This window comes from Nasonia vitripennis, chromosome 1, assembly GCF_009193385.2.
Source record: "Nasonia vitripennis strain AsymCx chromosome 1, Nvit_psr_1.1, whole genome shotgun sequence".
In the NCBI taxonomy this organism is placed as follows: Eukaryota; Metazoa; Arthropoda; class Insecta; order Hymenoptera; family Pteromalidae; genus Nasonia; species Nasonia vitripennis.
This window is the reverse complement of record NC_045757.1, coordinates 19,545,521-19,564,848: the sequence shown is the minus strand read 5'-3', so window position 1 is coordinate 19,564,848 and position 19,328 is coordinate 19,545,521. Positions and strand designations below refer to the sequence as shown.

Genomic DNA, 19,328 nt, shown 5'->3' with positions numbered 1-19,328 from the left:
TTCACCGGCATGTCGTATGCACACTGCCGCAGTATATAGTATAATATATTTTAAAGTCGAAGCTGCACAGGAGACCTGTATACTATATTCGCAGCCTCCGCCGCCGCGCGAGTTTTAATGGATGTTTGAGTGGCTATATATAGCCCCGGCTCTGATGGCCTAGTCTGACTATAATCTCTTTCTACGCTCTTTTCTTCCCGCCGCCGCCACTGCTGCTGCTGCTGCTGCTGCTGTGCGATCATTATTTTTTTCCGATGGGGAGAGAGTGTGTACGCGTTAAAAGAGTGCGCGCCCGCCGGTTTTCATTGCTCCGATTGGCTCGCCTATAATCGAGCGAGACTACTCGCAGGGGGTTGATGCCGGACTTGTCGCTTCATATTGCTTTTGACGACATTAATAAAATTCGTTACATTTATGCGGATTCGAGGAAGAAGATTTGATTAAGGATTCAATAGCGTTCATGTTGTATAACGTATACTGTATATGGCCATCGAATTATGCTTCTGTTTTTCTACGTCTTTTCTACAATCATTCATAATCATTCGGATTAATGTAAAAAAGTAGTCGCCGACATGAAAGCAAAAAGTTTGATAAAGCCCCTACAAGGGGGTCTGCAAAACTCCGGCGCCTGTTCCGTATCCGTATCCTTGCGGTCCGAAGTTTCGGGTGTAACATTCTGGAAGTAGGAAAAGTAGCGCTATCGAGTGGAGGAAAAATGGGCAAATTTTCTAATATTTCTAGTCTACTTTGACTCACGTTTACAAAAAATTTCACGGCAGTGTTCTTCGTAAGTGAACGGCTCCAAAGGCTTACGGCAGCAAAAGCAGCTGAAGCAGATTCTGTGATACGCTTCGCCAGAAACAAGCTATAGTAAATGACGATGGTTAAATTAAATTTTGAAATCCTCTAAACTGAGCCTATAAACATCCAGCGGAAGTTTCGGAAAGTCTTTCGAAGATTTATACTTATATTATAGAAATTAGGAAAAATACATACCTGCATTTCCGCGTGATAGACTTTTCTCTCGCATCTTCGGCAGTTCATGCCACCTCCGAGATTCTCGCGCACCGCCGGGAGTGGAGTATTTCTGGAGGTTCTGCATTTATGGCTGTGCCTGGAAGTGCACTTGATTCCCGGAGTCGTAGGTAGCGGCGATTCCTCGCCTCTGGGATCGTCATTCGATCTAAAATATAAAAGTGCCCTTTGAGCAAAAAAAGCAATAATTTAATTTTTTAATTTCATAATTGCATAGTAGCAGAAGTAGAACTTCGCACGTCAGAAACGTATATTTGATTATCGTCCAAATAGTTGTAGTAGACCCTACCTGCAACACCTCCGACTCGGCTCATCCGCGCCATCGAGCTTGCAACGCTGCGAAGCACAGTTGTCGGAAGCGCTCCGTCGATAACTCGAGGGAGTCGCGTGGCATGCCGAAATCGATACTCGGCCAGCATCGACGCTTCTTGCACGTCGATCGCACTCGGCTTTAGCGGAAAAAGTTCGGCGATCGGTCTTGGGTCCGTGCGACGTCGATCGGTTGCAGGCGCAAGCTTCTGTGCTTTTTTCGCGGAGACGCGGACAGTCGATTTTAGGAGCTTCTCGATCCACACTCCGGGATCTGCAACGAAAGGAGACTTTGGAACTTTCTTCCTTCTTCCAGATGAGGTCCATTAATTATATTGCACATAAAAGTTCATACCCAGAATTTAAACGACGAGCCTCAAAACGATCCTTCTGCAGTCCACGTCTTTCATCATCGCCGCAACGCTTAGCTCTTCCCATACCAGCATTGAAATCGTTTTTCTCAACTTTACACTCCCTTCTACAGCTTCTAGAGCAAGAATGCCTCTCTTCATCACGTTCGCATTCGTGATCGCAAACATTTTCACGCGAGTCGACTCCTCGACTGTCGTGATAACCGACTTGAGGACAGCCGATTTCTTGATCTGAGCGACCTTTGGGTCTACGGCATGATGATCTATTTGGCATCGAATGCTTCGAGTTTTTGCTTGATTTTCGATGGCATTGACAGGAACATTGGGAACACGGGTCTACCGTGTCCCTCCGTTTTTCGCAGGTCGATTGAAGGTACTGCGGAGGTAGGGGCGGATAATTCGTCGGTCTTCCGCGCGAAGGTAATATTTTGATGCTTTTCCTTTCGCTCCAGAATTTTTCAGCATCGCATTATACTATTTCTTCTGTCGTCGAAATTTAAAACATTTAGTTTTTACATCAATTTTATAAATAAATACAAACCTCAATTTCAGGCATTATATTTTATATTACGCAGGTACGGTTTTTCATGCTATATTACACATCATCGCACAATTTATTATCTAAAAATCATGTTCTGCTAATTTGTGTGGTTACCGGAAAACTGGTAGAGGCATCAATAATTCTTAACAACAGATTATTGGTTATGTTGCTAATCGATGAAGACTAGAAAAATGATCATCAACTGTTATTTATTTAGAAAACTAGATATTTTGACTTTGGTCTTATCTGTGATTATAAAGAATTTCAACTTACCCTGATGTAAGTTAGTTATATCCGCTTGTCATTAATATACCTATTATTAAAAAATAGCTATAAACAATTTTTCAATTTACCGCCAAAGAGTCTCTAGCCCACGTGATATTTTCATAGACCAATCATAGGGAAGAGGTCCATCACATACTCGTCGCGCGCGCGTATCGCCATGTGACATAACATAACCTTCAATCCAAAAGGTATAATTATTTTCTCGTGCACAGCAGCGTGCACCACTTGTCACGCGTAATTGTAATTTAACATGCTGTTAGAAAAGTATATGTTTGTCAACTAGTATTATTGTTGTAACTATAACATATCTATTACTCGTTGCGTTTGAAAGGTAAAGATCCATCAATCGCTTAAATATTTTACAATACAGCTGAAAAGTTCAGTTGAATTTGAGGTTATATATAATATTTAACTAAAAATATCATTATAATTAACATATTTCTTTGGTTTTACTTTTTTTGAAAATATATTATCGAAGCTCGTTTGATTTATAGAATTCTTGATAGTTTACCATTATTCAAAAGTATTGAAGCATGTTTATAAATATTTAAAGAACAAATATTACAATAACTTTATCTTTTTTTTTCAGATAGAATACAAATATGAAAGTGAAACGAGGACATCAGAATTCTTCTGATGGGCCAGCTAATAAGAAGACAAAGAATTCAAAAAGTTTCTCAAAAAATAAACAGAAGCATTCTTCATCTAGACATAAGAAACCACATCAATCGCCAAGACACAAAAAGGGACACCAATCAGCTAAAAATAAAGGACAAAAGCCAAAAAATAATGATCAAGATTCCAAATCCCCAAAATATGAAAAGCCAACAGCCAAGAATAATGATGAAGCGATTCCCAAACCAAAAAAGTCAAAATTCTCAAACAAAGTGGGAAAACCAAATTTAGATAGACCTAAAAATGTAAATAAAGATCAGACTGGAACTGATACAACGGGTGAAAAGCCTGATTGGTTGGAATACAAAAAGCAACAAAAAGAATTAAGAGAAAAACGAAGAGCCAAGAAATTGGAAGATACGTATGAAGTGGCAATTCAAGCAAAACAAATTGGTGAAAAACTTAGAAGGTCTAATTTGTCGGCGGATATGCAGGAGAAATTAACAAAGAAATTACATGATTTAATACAGAATCAGTATGCTAAAATGATATTCGCACATGATTTATCCAGAGTTATCCAATGGCAAATCAAGTACTGTAATCCAGATATTCAACTAGCTATAGTACAGGAATTAAAACCACAGTTACGTGAAATGTTCTATTCAAAGTATGCGAAAAATGTAGTAAGGACATTGTTGAAGAAAGGTTCTGAGAGTGTTAAGAAAAGTGTTTTACAGGTTTGTACTGGTCATGTTGTTAAGCTATGTACTAATGTTTTGGCAGCTCCAATATTTGAAAAAATCTATGTTGAAGTTGCTTCTGAAACTGAAAAATCTCAGTTTAAGCAAGAGTTCTATGGTGATATGTATAAAAATTCAAAAGACCCTAATGTCAAAACTTTGACAGATGTTTTTAAAAATTCACAAGATATGAAATCAGCTACATTATCGGGTGTAAAAGCCAATTTAATCAGGATATTAAACAAAAATCTTATCAATTCTACACTAGTTCATACAGTACTTTATGAATACTTGTCAAATTGTTCCAAAGAAGATAGAACTGAAATAATGGCATTGGCAAGACCTTTAATTGCTGATTTGTCTCAAACTAGGGATGGAGCAAAAGTTGGTAACTTGTGCATTTGGCATGGAACAAATAAAGACAGAAAGCTCATAATGAAATCATTAAAAGAACACATCAAAGACATTATAACGTCTGAACATGGTCATCTAATGATAATAGCTCTTTTAGATTCTGTCGATGATACTGTTCTATTGAAAAAAATTTTATTGCAAGAAGTGTTGAATAATTTATCTGATATAGTATTGAATGATTATGGAAGAAGAGTTATTTTATACATTGTTGCAAGAAGAGATACACATTACTTTCACCCAGCTCTAGTTGAATATTTAAAAGAAGGAGATGGAAATGAAACAAGTAAAAAGCCAGCAGATATTCGTGAAAAAGAACTTTTAGATAACATGATTGATAACCTTTTGGAAAACATTGTTCAAGATTCAAAAATGTGGTTGTCAAATGGTCAAATGCAACTAGTAACATTGGCAATTTTGAAAGCTAGTCGTGGTGATAAACCCAAAGTAGCTTTTGAAACTATAGCCAAATTCATAACAGACAGCAATTCCATGTTGCTACACGGTACAGAAGTAGTCAAAGCTGTGGAAGACCCTGGTTTACATATGATACTAAAGAAAATAATTCAAATGGATAAGAAACGCCTTGAAGACAACGAGTTAACGTTTGGTGAAGTACTTCTTGAGCATTTAACACATGAAGTTATAGAATTCTGGGTTGATTGTAACCGAAGTTGCTTCTTATTAGTTTTATTAGTTGAAAACGAATCGGAGAAAGTAGTTTCTGAATTAAAATCAAAACTGAAAAATATCTCAAAACTGAAATCTAAGAAAACAAAAGGAGCTACAATATTGTTAACAAAGCTAAAATAATGTAATTAAGAAATTTTGTAAATTAAATTTAATGAATAATTAAGCACATACATCGTTTTTAATAAATGTTTTGTAAAAATAAAAGTATGTAATCTAAATTTTTCCACCAAATCTCCTTCAATTATATAGATTAGAGTATGTATACAATTAGACTTGGGAAGATTTTGAAAAATATACAAATTATTTGTAATTGAACATTTTTATTTAGTTACAATTTTAGTATAAATAATTCATTTTAAGCTACTATTTCCCTAGCCAAGTAACAAAACGAATCTACGATATCGACAGTATAACCTTGTAATTTGAAAATACCCGACGGAAAATCGAATAAAAATCGAGTAAAACTTTGCAAATGTAAAATTCATAAATGATTACAAATCTATGATCCACGTTTTATTTACTATTATGCATAATTTAGTACGCAGATGCACCATCATTTTCTTCAGTTCAAGATGTGTTGATTTTAGCTAGTGGGCATTTCTTAATTATGACGTAAAGGTAAAAATGAAGAATAATCCCACTAAAATTGCAAAATAAAGTAAATATCGTTTGACATGGTTGAAAAGATGCAAGAGATAAACATCTGGCCACTGGCCAAATCACATTTGATCATGTGTACCAATATTCTTACATGAATATTATTTATAATTTAAGCATATCTTTGATATCAACAACCCTAGATCGAATCTCTGGTTGATTGTCTTTCGATAGTTCAGGCAACATATCCTTCATTAAAGCCATCATGAAATTTGATTGCTTGTGATTTTGCATTTCGCTCAGTTTTCTTGACAGAGATATCACAATATTTAATGCTTCTTTCCTTATTCTAGTGTATTTTGCGATACCTAAAAAATAATTTCTCATTACGTGTGCTTTTCTATGCTCAGTTATAAATCTTAATTTAAAATGAAATTACCAATAGCGTATCGCAAAATTTTAAGAAGTGTTCCGCAAATAATATCCAGCATTTCCTTATCATTCTCGGTACACTGATTATAATCCATTTTCAATAGAGCCAATTTATCAACATAACGATTCAGTGTTGTCAAAATAGAAACTTGAACAGGTCTTGTACTTGTGGGTAGGGTATCGAAGCAGTCTGCCACAAATTGTACACAATACTGATCTGAAACATTACATTTTTTTTTATTTTCGAGCGATAAGAAATTAAAGTTTAAGAAATACGTACCTTGAGTTTCTTTACAAGTGGGCCAAGCTTTACCAAGACCTTCATAAATTGTTTCCTGCAATTTTATTTTCTCTTCGCGCTTTTTCTTATTCTCTTCCATAGAATCGTCATCGTCATCGTCACCCTTCTTAGTTAGCTATCAAACGTTAAAAAAGCGAACATTATTTCACGATATAATAAGCGTAAAATCGAACGATCAACAACATAGTTCTATCATCGCGCAAATCATAATATAGAAAATACTGAACATTAGCAGTCGACGGCGTATAGACAAAACAGCATAGAATATACTTACTTTTGGCAAAACTTCTTGTGCAATATCATAAACCTGCTTATATTTATCTTCATCCAGCTCGTGCAAAACTTCAGTTAAAGCTTTAAAGGCATGACGACGATATTCAAGTCCTTCTTTTTTACTTTCCTTGTATAAAGCTTCTACAATTGTCTCTTTTAATTTCGCATCATTTTTCAAAGCATCCCTATAATTAAAAAAACTATCTTAATGATCACGCGCTAATAGAACTGCTAAATTCAAAATAAAGATGTTCAAAGTTACGATTTTGTAAATATATTAAATCCAAAATTAGATTCAAATAAAATTACAATAACAGTTTAATGCCTTACTTGCTGTTGCAAGCGAGAGTCGCTAAGGCGTTAAGCAACCTCGTCTTGCCATTCCAAGTTCTGCCCTGTAATCCGTTAACCAAGATATTGAGCAGAGAATTTCGGGCCTCCTCATCTATGGTTGCCCCGAGCTTAGTAGCAACCGTAGACACAGCATTTGCCGCCTGAGCTTTCGTGGTCCACGAAGCGGATTCCAACGCTGTGTTCAGAGTACTTGTAATCACAGTCAAGTTTTGCCGAATGCCGGCTTCCGTTCCTGGTGTAATCTCAGACCACAGCTCCGTCCACAATTCGACCGTCTTCTCGTTCTCGCCGACAACCTTCTCTGCATGCATAGCAAAAAAGGTAAGCGGCATCACGATGTTCGAATACTTCTTCAGAATGTCTTGATTGTGGTTGTTTATAGACTGCAAGGTTTGCCCGATCGCTAGACGTATCGAGTCGTCTGAAAAAAATACATTTTAATTTTCTATTGATTCGGGCTATTTAACCTTTAACAAAGGTAATATTTTTATATACCTTCACGCTCCATGTACCAAGTATTTAACATATTAAACAACTTATCTAGACTAGATTCTTTTGCGCATCCTACAATATGACCGATTGTCACAGCGTTGTTCTTCTTTATTCCAGCGTTTCTGTCCGTAAGACCATTGATAAGTGCAGCCAGTATTTTGCCTAAAGCACAATCAATTTAAAAAAGGAAGTACTACTATACTAATAAGTTGTAGATAAAATTTATATAAACAATCTAACCAGCATACGGTTGCAGCTCGTGTTTCATATGGCTACTGAGTTTTATTAGGAAATTTGAGCAAGCCAGTTTTGTACCCAGTTTCAAACTCGACTTGATAAGATCGATGACTTTTGGCATCAGTTCTTTTAAAATAGGCGCATCGATATATTGTATGCACTGTAAATTATTATTATGATTCATGTTGATAGAAAAAACAAATAATAACAAACTCGTAAGGGCTCAATTTACCTTCGTCATAGTATCCGTAGTGGCGTGAGTCTTAGTTTGCTGAGCAGTTGCGTTATCAATGGCCTCTTGCACCTCGACGGAATTAGCAGTCATGTTACGGAGGTACAACAAATTTGCATTTTCTACTTCGCCGATGGAGTTCAGAAGTGCGGGGATCAAAATTGGAATCGACGGTTTCAGCAAGCTGCCCGCGGTGGTCACAAGCTGGGAGACTGTTTGTAGTGATATCATTCGTATTTGCGACACCGTGTGCCTAATTCCTTCTTCCAACAAAACTGGCAATATGACCTGCAGAAGCTCTTCGCCAGTCTTGCCGTGAGATGCGTCACATTGACGAATACACACCTAAACATTTTTTTCATTTATTTACCTTGTTATAACTAACTATAATCACACTATTCTTTGTCTAAATAAATCTAATTGCTACAAAATAACATACCCGACTAAAAACTTTTGTTGTGTTCGTTGCTTCTTGTCGCGTGCCTTCGTGAATATCGTCCATCACTCTGAACAACTGCTTCCATAGCCCCGGCGCACATTCAACGTAATTTATTGATACATTTGGGGATTTCAAAAGATCAGCTAATGCCAGACAGCAACTGATTCGTACACGAAATTGATTGTTGGTCAAATTTTGCGTGATATCGTCTAGAATTTCTTTGTGGTGTTGTTCAAGCTGCGCATTTTAATTGCGTAGATCAATATAAATTTCTTAAATTTAAAAATAAACTTTATCTCAAACTTACAGCTTTGGATGTTGAAGGTACTATGGAGCGCCAGATGCTTGCAAAACTCTGCTGAGTCTTTGGTATAGGATCAAATTGATACCTGTAAAGTTTTGGTATGATATTGGGCAGCTGAGCAGAGAGATCCTCATTGATTAAAGAAGCAAGCTGCGAAAAGCCTAGAGCAGCTCCTTTCTTTGAAGTCCACAAGGCGTTGTGATTGGCCAAGTGCAAAAAACGATAGGTCAACTCAGGCTTGTTCAAATCAGTGGCTAATGAGCAAATTTCCTTGTATGTGGTCATGTTACCTCTGTCAGGATATATTTATTATAAGTTATAGAAGATTATATTGTGAAAAATGAAATATTTGAAGAATTTTAAAACTAACCCAGTTGGGCATTTTCCTAAGGCACCCTCTTCAAACAATTGAGTGTCATCCGTGACTTTTCGAACCTCTCTTCTTCCATGCAATAATTGATTAGTTATTGCGGATACTAAAGCTGCCTTTTTATCTTCTGAACAACTCGTATAAACTAGGTACAATCCTTTAGAAGCAATGTCTTGCACAATATCTAAAATGTTAATAAATGTGATTGTTAGTGCACATTTTCATTCAAACGTTTACTTTAAACTACTACGTATGTAAACTTACCACTATTTTCAGATAAGAAATCCATAAATGCACTTTGTATATCTGACAGTTTCTCAATGATCCCCTGTCGTTTAGAATTATGCTTTAGAATCGTCAACAACCATGTACAAACAGCCTAAAAAAATAGCATTATGATGTATGTTTCTAAATAAAATATATGTATACATAAAAGAATGGTCTTGAATATTACCTGTCTTATATTGGGATGAGGTTTAAAAGCTATTGAAAGTAATTTATCAAGAACAAACACCAGTAGGTCATTACTTTCTTTTGTGTATGGAACAGAGTGTTCAGAAGGCAGAGTTTTCCATGCATCTCTTGCTTCTGGTGAAGCTGGACCTTGAAGACAACAGACCAAAGCCTCTCCTACTGATAAATGAATATTGATGTCCTTTGTCTATTCACATAGTTATAGATGATAAATAAAAATTTGTTTCATTTCGTTATTTCTAATTTAACTTGAAAAACTTACTTCATTTGCTGTTTCAATAAATTTTTCCACTATCATCTTGGTGTGAGGAAATTCTTCTCCGACACAAATGTAACCCAATGACAAAGCAACTTTTTCTTTAACCTATATGCATAAATCAATATTTAAAATAACATAAACTTCTAATCTTAATGGTCACAGTTTCTAACTTTTTTGGATCATACCTTAGCATTAGATTTTGTATTGATAAAAATAGAGAATAATTTGTCTGCAACACTCTTTTTACTGGAGTTCTTTTCTGCTTCAGATGGTAAGGGCAACGAAAAAGATTTACCGATCTCGCCAATTCCGTTAATTGCAGCAGTTAACAGCATTGGATTATTTACATTTAGAAAATCGCCTAATTTCAAAACAAAATGATTAATTTTACAAATATTTCAACATTTTAAGAAGGAAACTTAATGAAACTTACAAATTGCTTTGACTGTATCGATGTATGTATTCCAATTTACCAGTGTATTCTTGTCCTCACTTCTTCTCAATATCAATTTTCTTTCCATTGAATATGACAAAGCCAGTATTGCTCCTTGCTGGTTTTCAAGAACTTTATCTTTTGTTGTTTTTAACATTTTGGAAATCTGATTTTCAAATTCGTTCGTTGGAACGTAGGCTAAGAAAACTGCGTAAATTTTTGCAGCAAGGTCTCTTACATACTCCTTAGATGAAGTTAATAATGATTGAATCCAAGACTGCTCTTTTGCATAACGTTCAACAATGTAAGTAGGGATTGTTCCTACTATCTCCAGCAATGCACTCAAAGCCACTTCATCTGAAAATTTAATTAAAATTATATAGAGATGCATCAAAAAGTATAACGTTAAAAAATAATAAAAATATTCTATGAATTTTTACCTCCAGTAACCTGTCCAAAAAGAACTACGATATCTACATAATGGTATAAACTATCAGGGTTTTCCTTGTATAATTTCTCCAAATAACGGCCAATTAGTGGCGTGAATTCAGAAGGATGTTCTATAGAGTCATTTTGAATTACAACGTTGGCGCTTCGTGCAAGGCAAAGTCGAAGATACGATATTATCTAAGCACATAATTAAAATTTTGAGATATTGGATGATAAAATAATTTTTCATAAAATTATTGTTTTATTTTTACCTCTACAAAAGTAGCTGTATTGAAGGGTAAGATTTTATTTCCAACTGTTATTTTATTATTACTATTTACTCGTACTTGAACTTTTGAATGAATATACGACATAAGTTGAGGAAAATCGGGCAAGGCAACTTCTTTGGCCAGACATTTTGAACGCTCATTTTTATATGAAGTTCCATAAAGAGATTTTAAGGCTTCAGATTGAACTTCCAGCTTTGAGTCACCAGAAGCTAGTAGTAACAGATATCTAGATGGTGCATGGTCTGGTGGAAACACTGTTGCGGAATAATGTACTGCAACAAATCTAAAAACAGAAGTTTGTTTACAATATTACAAAAATTAAATCCTCGTAAAAGAAATTTAAACAAATACCTGACATGGGCTTCAAGGGACTCTATATGGGCTGATAATAAGCCAACCATTAATGATATACCCGTATCGTCATCCTTATTAAGTACAAATGCAGATGTCATGCTAATCAAAGCATCCCTTACAGTTCTTCGCAGATCACCATCAGTCTTTCGAAAAAATTCACATCAATCAATAAAAAATAATCATATATCACAATTATTTGAAATAATTGTACAAACCGATGCAAGCATGTCAAAAAAGTTTTGCAACAAACTCAAATCTTTATTAACAAGACTTGGGATTCTCTGGCCAAGCTGTCCAATTATAGTGTACGCCATTAACCTATGTGCAGGCTCGGCTCCTTCAGTGATAAGTTTCATCATACCATTTTGTATGACTTTTGCTACTCGAACGATAGGTGTCAGACTGCATCTATAATATTATTATAAATTATTTCACATATTAAATAAAGTAAAGAAAATATTATATTCAACCTATGTCTGATTGCACAAATCAAGTTTTTTGGTTTATCCAATCAAGTAATCTATGCTCTCTTACTGTTGAACAAGGTTTGATGTAAACTGAAGAGCCAATGATTTAAGTTTTGAGTTTGTATTATTTGCACCATACAGGGATTCAAAAATAACCTGTAAGTTAAGACAAAGTTTTATTATGGTTTGTAAGATTATTTAATTAAACTGATAGCACTCAAATATTTTAATTTGATGTACCAAACAATATATAAAAACTCAATTTAAAATGTATTACCTGAATACATGGAGGAATAATAAAACCTGCCTTTGTCACTCGACAAAGGTAGTGTAATAATTTCAGCCGAATTCGAATGCTGGCTGGGGTCCTCTTTATCTCCTGTTTAACTTCTTTTTGTGTTGCCAATGCATCAGTACCCAAAAACAATGTATAAAGTGGTGCTGCTAATTGCATTGATGACCAGTCTAAGAGGCTATAAAATCCATAAAAATTCACGTATTGATATAAAAAAAATTACTGAAATTGAAATATTGTACCAAACGAAAAAAAAACTTTTTTAAAAGCATACTTTGCTATCTTTTTCAACTCCAAATCTGCTAAATTAGCAACGCTGAATCTTGTATCAGCTGCTGCGACAATCAAATGAATAAGAATGTCAGAATCCGAAAAAAAACCTCCAGCCAGAAATTTGACAATTCCCAACTTAGTTTGTTCAAGTTGCTCTGCTGTAGGAGGAGTTTCACCTATAACTCGTTTAAATGCATATTCGCTTAATCCAGGTGGAACTGGATATTGTGACCAGTCTATTGGTTGTCCAGGCTGCTGGTTCTCACTCTGACCTATTGAGCTATACAATAATTTTTAATCACTGTTGATTTTATATACAAACATTGATACATCTAAAAAGGGATTAATAATCAGACAACAATAATCCTACTTAAAAAAAAAGTAATGTGCTTACCCATAAGGCAATAATAACATGTCCAGCATGAAATTAAGTAACTGCTTTGCTACTTGAGGCTCATCTTGCAATCCAAGAAGTGAAGCTCTCTTCTCTGGATCCAAAGGTATATTCACATGGGCCAGAGCTGGCATTATTATAAGCATCAAACTAGGGAAATGTGAAATAAATTTAGACAATTTCAATAAAATAATAAAATCTTCAGTTATAATCTGACGTACCTATCTTGATGTGATAATGGTTTTCCTTGAATAGCATTTAATACACTTGGAATTAATTCTGCTTGCTTACTTATTTCCATTCGAGGATAACCAAGCTTAATATATATAATAGTAAAATTCTGAAATAAAAAACATTAGAGAATGTCTTGGCAGTTGATTCAAAGTATATACTTTAATACTAAAACTAACTTACAATTACAAAAGAACTAGCTGCAGGATCTTGATACTGCAATAATAAAGCCTCTACTGGAAGTTGAACTTGAGGCCTGCTTTTGATTCTTCTGTTTATGTGAATCAAAAGCTCCATAACTTTTTTCCTGACTCCCTCCTGGGAGCTGGAGAGCTTCAACAAAACTGGAGGTAGGAATTTGCATATTGACGCTTGAAGCTGCTCGTCTGTCTCTGCAGAGCCCAAGCGGAGAAAGACACGCTCCAGTAAAACTATGAAAATTTTAAAATCAATATTTTTATTGCAATCCCGAAATATTAAATGTCTTGGAATCGTAGCGTGATTAATCATGACAATTGTTCAAAGTTAAAATTTCAAGAGTCATTGTACCATAAAACTTTGAGGTTGGTTTGTAGATCAACCCAGTATTTATTAATAGTGGAAACTACTTTATGCTTTTAATTTGATAGATTACAGAGAATAATTAATACATTGTTATTGAAAGACCAATATTAACAACCAAAAACTATAGTATAACAAAAAAATTGAAATTATGTTATAATATTCCATTACTTGATGATATATTTGGTAAATCTAATTGTTATAACTGCAATAGTTATTACCAGTTAAATGGATTGCTTTTAAATTATTATTAATGCCAATAGTTTATTAAAAATATATTTAAACAATAATTTAAAAGCAATCTATTTTTGAGGTTAAGCAAAAATATTCTGATGAATAAAAGCCCTTGGAAGACGTGATTTTCCAAAATTGTCTCACATAGGATGGTTAATGGATATTTGTTAACATACATAAATTATTTATAATCATCAATATTCTAGAGGCATCTTTAGAAATAATTCAGAATATTATTGCTAAGTTATATAATCTGCAAAATGTTAAATTACTCTTCTGCAATCTTTAATTAGAGCTTAGTTGTGGCATTCTAATGAAATTAACACATATTGTTAAATATTACTTTGTTAAAATAATTGACATTTCAAGACTAATTAATATCAGTCCTTTTTTTCTGGAAAAAAAATAAAGACAATATCAGATTATTTGCCAGACACAATCCTTCAGAATCCGGAAAATGTCATTGAATTTAAATTGTATGCATTTGTTTGACAGCCATTCAAAAATTGAAGTGTCAAAACGTATAGCTTGATTCAATAATGATATTGCTATATTCGTGAATATTTGCATGGAAAAATCGACGCAAGCATATAACAACGAGTAAATAAATCCGGCCATTCATCATACAGAGACGCAATTGCATGGCTGTAGTGCAGAGAAAAATGTATCAATGAGTGGGTATAGTTTGATCCACGTTTCCTCCCTGTCCACATATGGTCTGCAGACTGCAGACTGCGTCTCCCAATCAATAAAAACATACTTGTCATCGCGCTCCACTTGGGCGAAAAGAAAGAAAACAAGCGCCGTCTCGAAAAATCACCGAAGCGATCAACGAAATCACTATCGTAAATTGATACACCAAACAGAAAATGGGCAATACTTAGTGAGCAATAGCGAACAATCAGAAGATTCAAAAGGAACGAACTTTTTTCATCCATCGGCTGATCGACCATGTTTCCTCAGAGAGACATTCGCAAGCTCGCTCGTCTCTCATCCAGCACAAAGAAGCACAAGACACGACACAACGAAGGCGGCGGCGGCGGCGGCGGCGGCGGCGGCGGCGGCAAAGACGGCGACGACTACTACGAGAACAGGCCGCGCGACGGCAGCAACAACGGCTGCAGAAGAGCTCGTCCGATTTGACAGCTCTCGCTCTCTCGGTCGCAGCTCTGGCGAAAAACCACGTGTTGCGGCGCGCGCACGCGGAGGGCAGAGCTAGTTAGCTTGCTGAAGCAGCCGCGATATAGTTATATCTATATATGACCGCGTATGTCTAATAGATGCGGGCGTGGGTAGCGATCCGCAAGTGCGCGTATATATATATATATATATATATATATATATATATATATATATAATGGTGTGTGTGCAGCGAGTACGCGTGTGCAGAAGAGAATCCGCTGGTGGAGCAGAAAACGCGACTCGTTCGCGCAACGCTACACAGAGCTCGTCGTCACTTTCTCCTTCCCCGTCGCCGCCGGTCGGGTAAACGCGCGCATGGATAGGTATATGTGTGTAGGTACTAGGTATTGTTAGAGTACACACGCAGAGCAGCCGAATAAACGCAGAATCACTCGCCGGCACGGCACGAATATAACGCCACCATCAGCGCACAACACAAGTGAGTATATATATGTATGGAGGATCGGATTGGATAGTGCGACGAGAGGGAGAGAGACGGAGAGAGCACGTATATCACTGCACAGTGCACGCCTGCAAGCGCAGGGGTGAGATAGAGATAGAGGAGACTAGACGAGGTAAGAGATCGAGTGCGGGAGAGGGAGACTCGAGCAATATTCAAGGGCCGACGGGGGCGTCGCGAGGTTGGGCTCGAGGGAGCCTGGCCCCGAGCGCAGCCGCGATCAGAGCGATTTTTATCGGTAAACGAGCCGCAGCACTTACTCAGCTCGTCCGTAGCCGCTGCCATTTTGGAACCGTCAACCGTGTGTGCGCGCGGCGATTACTACTGCTACTCTGGCTCGCGCAGTCTGCTCCGTGTGTCCGTCACCGAGTCACCGACTCTCCGGCTTCTACCTACAGCCTGCAGTACTTACTAACATACCTATATACATGAGTCTACCGAGTGTACGTATAAATGTTAGAGGTATCTATATACAGCCAGCCAGCTTTCTATAGGAAAGTACGATGATCCGAGGAGTTGATTCGCGCGCGAGCTGCCGGCAGCGGCAGGTAAGACCTATAAATGTATAGGTTGACTGTTTATTGTTTATGCGTAGGTATAGCTGTGCCTGTGTCGCTACTCGCTGCGTGTGACTAGATGCGGACTACTTGACCGACTGATCAGTCGGCGTTTCCGATTTCGCGCGAACTTTCCTAGAATTTCGAATCTGCTGGAGAGCAATCTACTTATATTATATACTTGGTAAAGTGGAAAAATATAAGAAACCTTTGACACAATTCAAATTATATTTTTTATTAAAAATGGTTGTATGTTCAGTGAAATCACATTCATCAAATTCCTGCCAAACTCTAAATATAAGAAGTATACAAGAATAATTAAATTATTTTTACGTTGACGATGAATTCGTGAAGGAATTTGTAATTCCATAACCGGTGAAATGTGCGTTTTTCTGGCTTCGATGAGCAGATAAGAGTACAGTAGCAACAGACCACGAGGTTTTCAGCATCTTGAAAAAGACATCGTTAAAACTGTTAGTGCATTTTCATGAACGCGCTCAGTAGCCGCATATAATAATAATTACAAAAATTGAATCACCGATAAAAAGTTCTCCAACGATAAAGCAACAAATGATCCGGCTGTCAATTTGTTCGTCTTACAACTTCGCCAGACGATCATATGTATGATTTCCTGAGCTTCGATTGAGAGCGTGAACCAATCGATAAAATAACTGCGCACATCAAAGTTTCTTTATTTATGCTCGTCCCATAATTTTATAGATTATTATATAGGTACCGATTCGTAAGCCAGGCAATTTTATAATATACGTCGAGATCGATACGTCGTATTTAAAAAAGAATGTAATCCTAGTGAGTATATATTATTATATACGGATCAGTTCTGATGTACTTTTACGAATTCACCCCAAGGTGCGATTTCGTACAAAATCGTGACTATATTTTCTAAAATTGCGAATATACAGTTCAATATATATTTTGAAAAGTGTAATTTATTAAACTTAATGTTGGAAAAGTCAATTATTGCAATCCCGAAAAATAGTTAGTCCTTTGAAAAAATCCATCAGCCCCGCATACTCACGCTGTAAGGCGGACATCGTCCGATACTTGTATTATTTGTTCGCCCATCCAATTTATGTAAAATATGTAAACAAGGAATATCGCTGTCACAACCATGATGCGAAACAGTTGATATGCATTTTTTTGATTGTATAAAATCTAAAAATTCATAAAGCCGTGTTAATTAGTTAAAGTGATTGTTTGTGCAATGCAAATATTATGCATATGGAATATCTTCTTACGTCGGCTATTACGAGGGCAATACCTGAGAAGCCGGCTATTTCTATGACAAGAAAGCCTGTACTGAATATTTGTTCGATCATATCGACTCCACTGAAAAAAAAATCAAAAAATCCATAATCTCTACTATATTTCACGATTATATCAATAGTAAATAAAACGCGCCGTGTGTACTCAACTGTATAACTTCGCGATGTTTTGCGATAACATCAATCAAATTGAACCTAATTAATTTACTATTTTTCAATTTATTAAAAGGTCCTCTTACGACAGTTGGCTCTATCGCATTCTGTAATCTATAACTGAGACCAAATTACAATAATAAAGTCGAGAATATAACGATGTAAAAAGTATGTTAAAAAATATATATATATATTCTTACCAAATAATAGCATATATTCCACAAACGTGGTTTACACATTTTGCAAACGTACAATTGACGGCCAAATAGGATACACTGGCATAGGAAAACGATACCATACAGTGCAGAACTATCTGATAGTAGCGAAAATCTTCGTTGATTATCATACAATAAAAGTAGTAAGGAAAGATATGAGAATATTCCACCCTGGAAGGAGGGTCTAGAATCGGCGGCAGGAACGTTACGAAACCAAAAATTGCAAAAGCTGGTATTCCATATACTGGGAGTTGACAAATAACAAAATTTAACATCTTTTATAAATACATGGTATACAATATGTATGTATGTATACATGCATAAACCATATGATTATTTTAGAATAAAAAATTTAATTTAACTTACAGATGTATGCGGTTGATACAAACTGTCCTTTTCGAGTATGCATTTGAAGTATCTCTATTTCCTTCTTGTTCGTCAACTTCTTCCAGTCAGTTTTGATTTTATCATAAAATTCTATAATCTATGCATGAAACTACGTTTTAGTGTCAAGTTCGTAACAATTTACAATAGTAGCGAATGCTTGAAAAACGGTTTTTGTCTTTTACCTTGCTTTCATGCATGTATAAAATTGAAGATTCGGCAGTACTAGAAGTAAGAAAAATGATTCCTAACATGTTTTCAAGAATTATGACGGGATCGGTGCTCCATTTTTCGGATAAACCAGCGATCTATTTAGAAAAACAATATATTTTGATAGATATGTTATTTTAATGTACATAATTTAAAATTTTCAATAATTACCAACGCTATTATGAGGGAACATGATGAAATTCCGTATGTTATAAAAAAGAATCTTTTGCTCATTCTCGATTGATATGGCCACAAACCTATACACGTTAAAACATATTTGTGCAGTGTGTAGTAAAATTTGTCATAACCATTCAATTTCATAATTATGTATACGACAAAATTAACACCAAAAGTTCATAACAAAAGAATCTGATTCAATCTGTATGTGTCGAGTTATAAACATTACATAATACTATATAGTACTTATAGTATAATCGTATTTGAAAAAACTATATTTACTCATGATGCACACTGACTTTATGTGCGTGCGTATGTGGCGGTATATCGTAGGATAAGGTTTTCAATTGATTTTCCAATCTTGGGAAAAGTGTAATTTTTATTTCATTTATACTTATATGAAATTATTAAAAACGTTACGTACTAGTATATCAAAAAGTATACTGATGACTGCACATCGAATCAACTTCGTGTGTGTTAATTGTAGTATAAGGAAATAGTTTTCCTTATTGATTTTTCAATCTCTAGAAAAGCGTAATTTTCTACACAATAATAGTTGTGCTTTATAAAATGATACTTCAGAAAGTTCTCAGTAAAGTAGTTCAATTAAGGAATTCATAATCACAGGAAGTATAAGTACACATTATTTGTTAGAGAATTAGTTGAAATCTACACTTGAAATAAATTTAAAACAATATCTATCTTTGACTTATACGCTTTATAATTATATCATGTATATGAACAATTGTTTGCAAATCTTACCAAAGCAAATTTCGTAATTAATATCAGGTTAATTTTTCTTTTTATGTTTTATATTTTTATAACTATGTAACACATAACTAATAGAATAAATCAATGTTGAAATAAATGTAACCATAAAAGCCTTCAGTTGAGTTACTGTTGGTTATTCAATTTTTCTTTTTATTTATATAAATTATCACAATATAAAATCATACATAAAGTAGCAGCTGACCAGGAA

At 35.4% G+C, this 19,328-nt stretch overlaps 4 protein-coding genes across 15 annotated transcripts; 1 reads left to right on the top strand and 3 right to left on the bottom strand.

Moving 5' to 3' along the window:
* Nucleotides 1-457: 457 nt before the first annotated feature.
* LOC103318068 (LIM domain and actin-binding protein 1-like) lies at nt 458-2,728 on the bottom strand. 8 transcript variants are annotated; one of them, XM_032596098.1, is made up of 7 exons: nt 2,530-2,728; nt 2,371-2,439; nt 1,700-2,198; nt 1,325-1,618; nt 997-1,183; nt 757-865; nt 458-676 (listed from the first exon to the last, which is right to left on the bottom strand). In XM_032596098.1, exons 3-7 carry the CDS (start codon nt 1,987-1,989, stop codon nt 600-602), a joined length of 957 nt encoding a protein of 318 aa, XP_032451989.1. In that variant the 5' UTR covers nt 1,990-2,198; nt 2,371-2,439; nt 2,530-2,728; the 3' UTR covers nt 458-599. The 8 variants fall into 8 exon arrangements, with proteins under 8 accessions (XP_032451989.1, XP_008217427.1, XP_008217424.1 ...); XM_008219205.2 differs by having other exon boundaries at nt 997-1,201; nt 2,530-2,616; XM_008219202.1 differs by having other exon boundaries at nt 997-1,201; nt 2,257-2,439; nt 2,530-2,611.
* On the top strand, nt 2,640-5,502 carry LOC100114076 (pumilio homolog 3). 3 transcript variants are annotated; one of them, XM_016986611.3, is made up of 2 exons: nt 2,640-2,729; nt 3,131-5,502. In XM_016986611.3, the coding sequence occupies exon 2, from the start codon at nt 3,144-3,146 to the stop codon at nt 5,118-5,120; it is 1,977 nt and encodes a 658-aa protein (XP_016842100.1). In that variant the 5' UTR covers nt 2,640-2,729; nt 3,131-3,143; the 3' UTR covers nt 5,121-5,502. The 3 variants fall into 3 exon arrangements, with proteins under 3 accessions (XP_016842100.1, XP_001599242.1, XP_008217423.1); XM_001599192.4 differs by having other exon boundaries at nt 2,720-2,872; XM_008219201.4 differs by lacking the exon at nt 2,640-2,729 and adding an exon at nt 2,731-2,935.
* LOC100114110 (proteasome adapter and scaffold protein ECM29) lies at nt 5,304-15,745 on the bottom strand. 3 transcript variants are annotated; one of them, XM_031926636.2, is made up of 28 exons: nt 14,651-14,947; nt 13,114-13,361; nt 12,921-13,039; nt 12,700-12,849; nt 12,307-12,585; nt 12,015-12,210; nt 11,805-11,893; nt 11,486-11,678; nt 11,268-11,413; nt 10,899-11,199; nt 10,638-10,824; nt 10,198-10,554; nt 9,950-10,125; nt 9,768-9,869; nt 9,486-9,692; nt 9,296-9,410; nt 9,032-9,215; nt 8,665-8,953; nt 8,358-8,594; nt 7,919-8,263; nt 7,690-7,846; nt 7,453-7,611; nt 6,934-7,378; nt 6,605-6,788; nt 6,310-6,445; nt 6,037-6,246; nt 5,752-5,965; nt 5,311-5,640 (listed from the first exon to the last, which is right to left on the bottom strand). In XM_031926636.2, the coding sequence occupies exons 1-27, from the start codon at nt 14,676-14,678 to the stop codon at nt 5,763-5,765; spliced, it is 5,442 nt and encodes a 1,813-aa protein (XP_031782496.1). In that variant the 5' UTR covers nt 14,679-14,947; the 3' UTR covers nt 5,311-5,640; nt 5,752-5,762. The 3 variants fall into 3 exon arrangements, with proteins under 3 accessions (XP_031782501.1, XP_008217430.1, XP_031782496.1); XM_031926641.1 differs by lacking the exon at nt 14,651-14,947 and adding an exon at nt 15,628-15,745 and having other exon boundaries at nt 5,304-5,965; XM_008219208.4 differs by having other exon boundaries at nt 5,304-5,965.
* Nucleotides 15,746-16,253: 508 nt separating this feature from the next.
* Nucleotides 16,254-18,493, bottom strand: Or187 (odorant receptor 187). The gene is made up of 9 exons (NM_001190635.1): nt 18,344-18,493; nt 18,148-18,270; nt 17,945-18,062; nt 17,564-17,822; nt 17,361-17,483; nt 17,184-17,274; nt 16,964-17,100; nt 16,463-16,595; nt 16,254-16,373 (listed from the first exon to the last, which is right to left on the bottom strand). Exons 1-9 carry the CDS (start codon nt 18,491-18,493, stop codon nt 16,254-16,256), a joined length of 1,254 nt encoding a protein of 417 aa, NP_001177564.1.
* Nucleotides 18,494-19,328: the final 835 nt, after the last annotated feature.

What these genes read in the sequence shown, in the direction of transcription:
- LOC103318068 (XM_008219206.1), bottom strand. Translation starts at nt 1,989, where the DNA reads ATGCCAAATAGATCATCATGCCGTAGACCCAAAGGTCGCTCAGATCAA. An exon ending in TCTATCACGCGGAAATGCAG is followed by an intron (nt 866 to 996) that starts GTATGTATTTTT and finishes CATTTACTATAG; the next exon opens with CTTGTTTCTGGCGAAGCGTA. An exon ending in CCGTGAAATTTTTTGTAAAC is followed by an intron (nt 677 to 756) that starts GTGAGTCAAAGT and finishes TCCTACTTCCAG; the next exon opens with AATGTTACACCCGAAACTTC.
- LOC100114076 (XM_016986611.3), top strand. Translation starts at nt 3,144, where the DNA reads ATGAAAGTGAAACGAGGACATCAGAATTCTTCTGATGGGCCAGCTAAT.
- LOC100114110 (XM_008219208.4), bottom strand. Translation starts at nt 14,678, where the DNA reads ATGGTCGATCAGCCGATGGATGAAAAAA. An exon ending in GAGTTGAAAAAGATAGCAAA is followed by an intron (nt 12,211 to 12,306) that starts GTATGCTTTTAA and finishes TGGATTTTATAG; the next exon opens with CCTCTTAGACTGGTCATCAA. An exon ending in TTATTGAAACAGCAAATGAA is followed by an intron (nt 9,693 to 9,767) that starts GTAAGTTTTTCA and finishes CTATGTGAATAG; the next exon opens with ACAAAGGACATCAATATTCA.
- Or187 (NM_001190635.1), bottom strand. Translation starts at nt 18,493, where the DNA reads ATGAAATTGAATGGTTATGACAAATTTTACTACACACTGCACAAATAT. An exon ending in TGTATCAACCGCATACATCT is followed by an intron (nt 17,823 to 17,944) that starts GTAAGTTAAATT and finishes GTCAACTCCCAG; the next exon opens with TATATGGAATACCAGCTTTT. An exon ending in GACGATGTCCGCCTTACAGC is followed by an intron (nt 16,596 to 16,963) that starts GTGAGTATGCGG and finishes TGATGTGCGCAG; the next exon opens with TTATTTTATCGATTGGTTCA.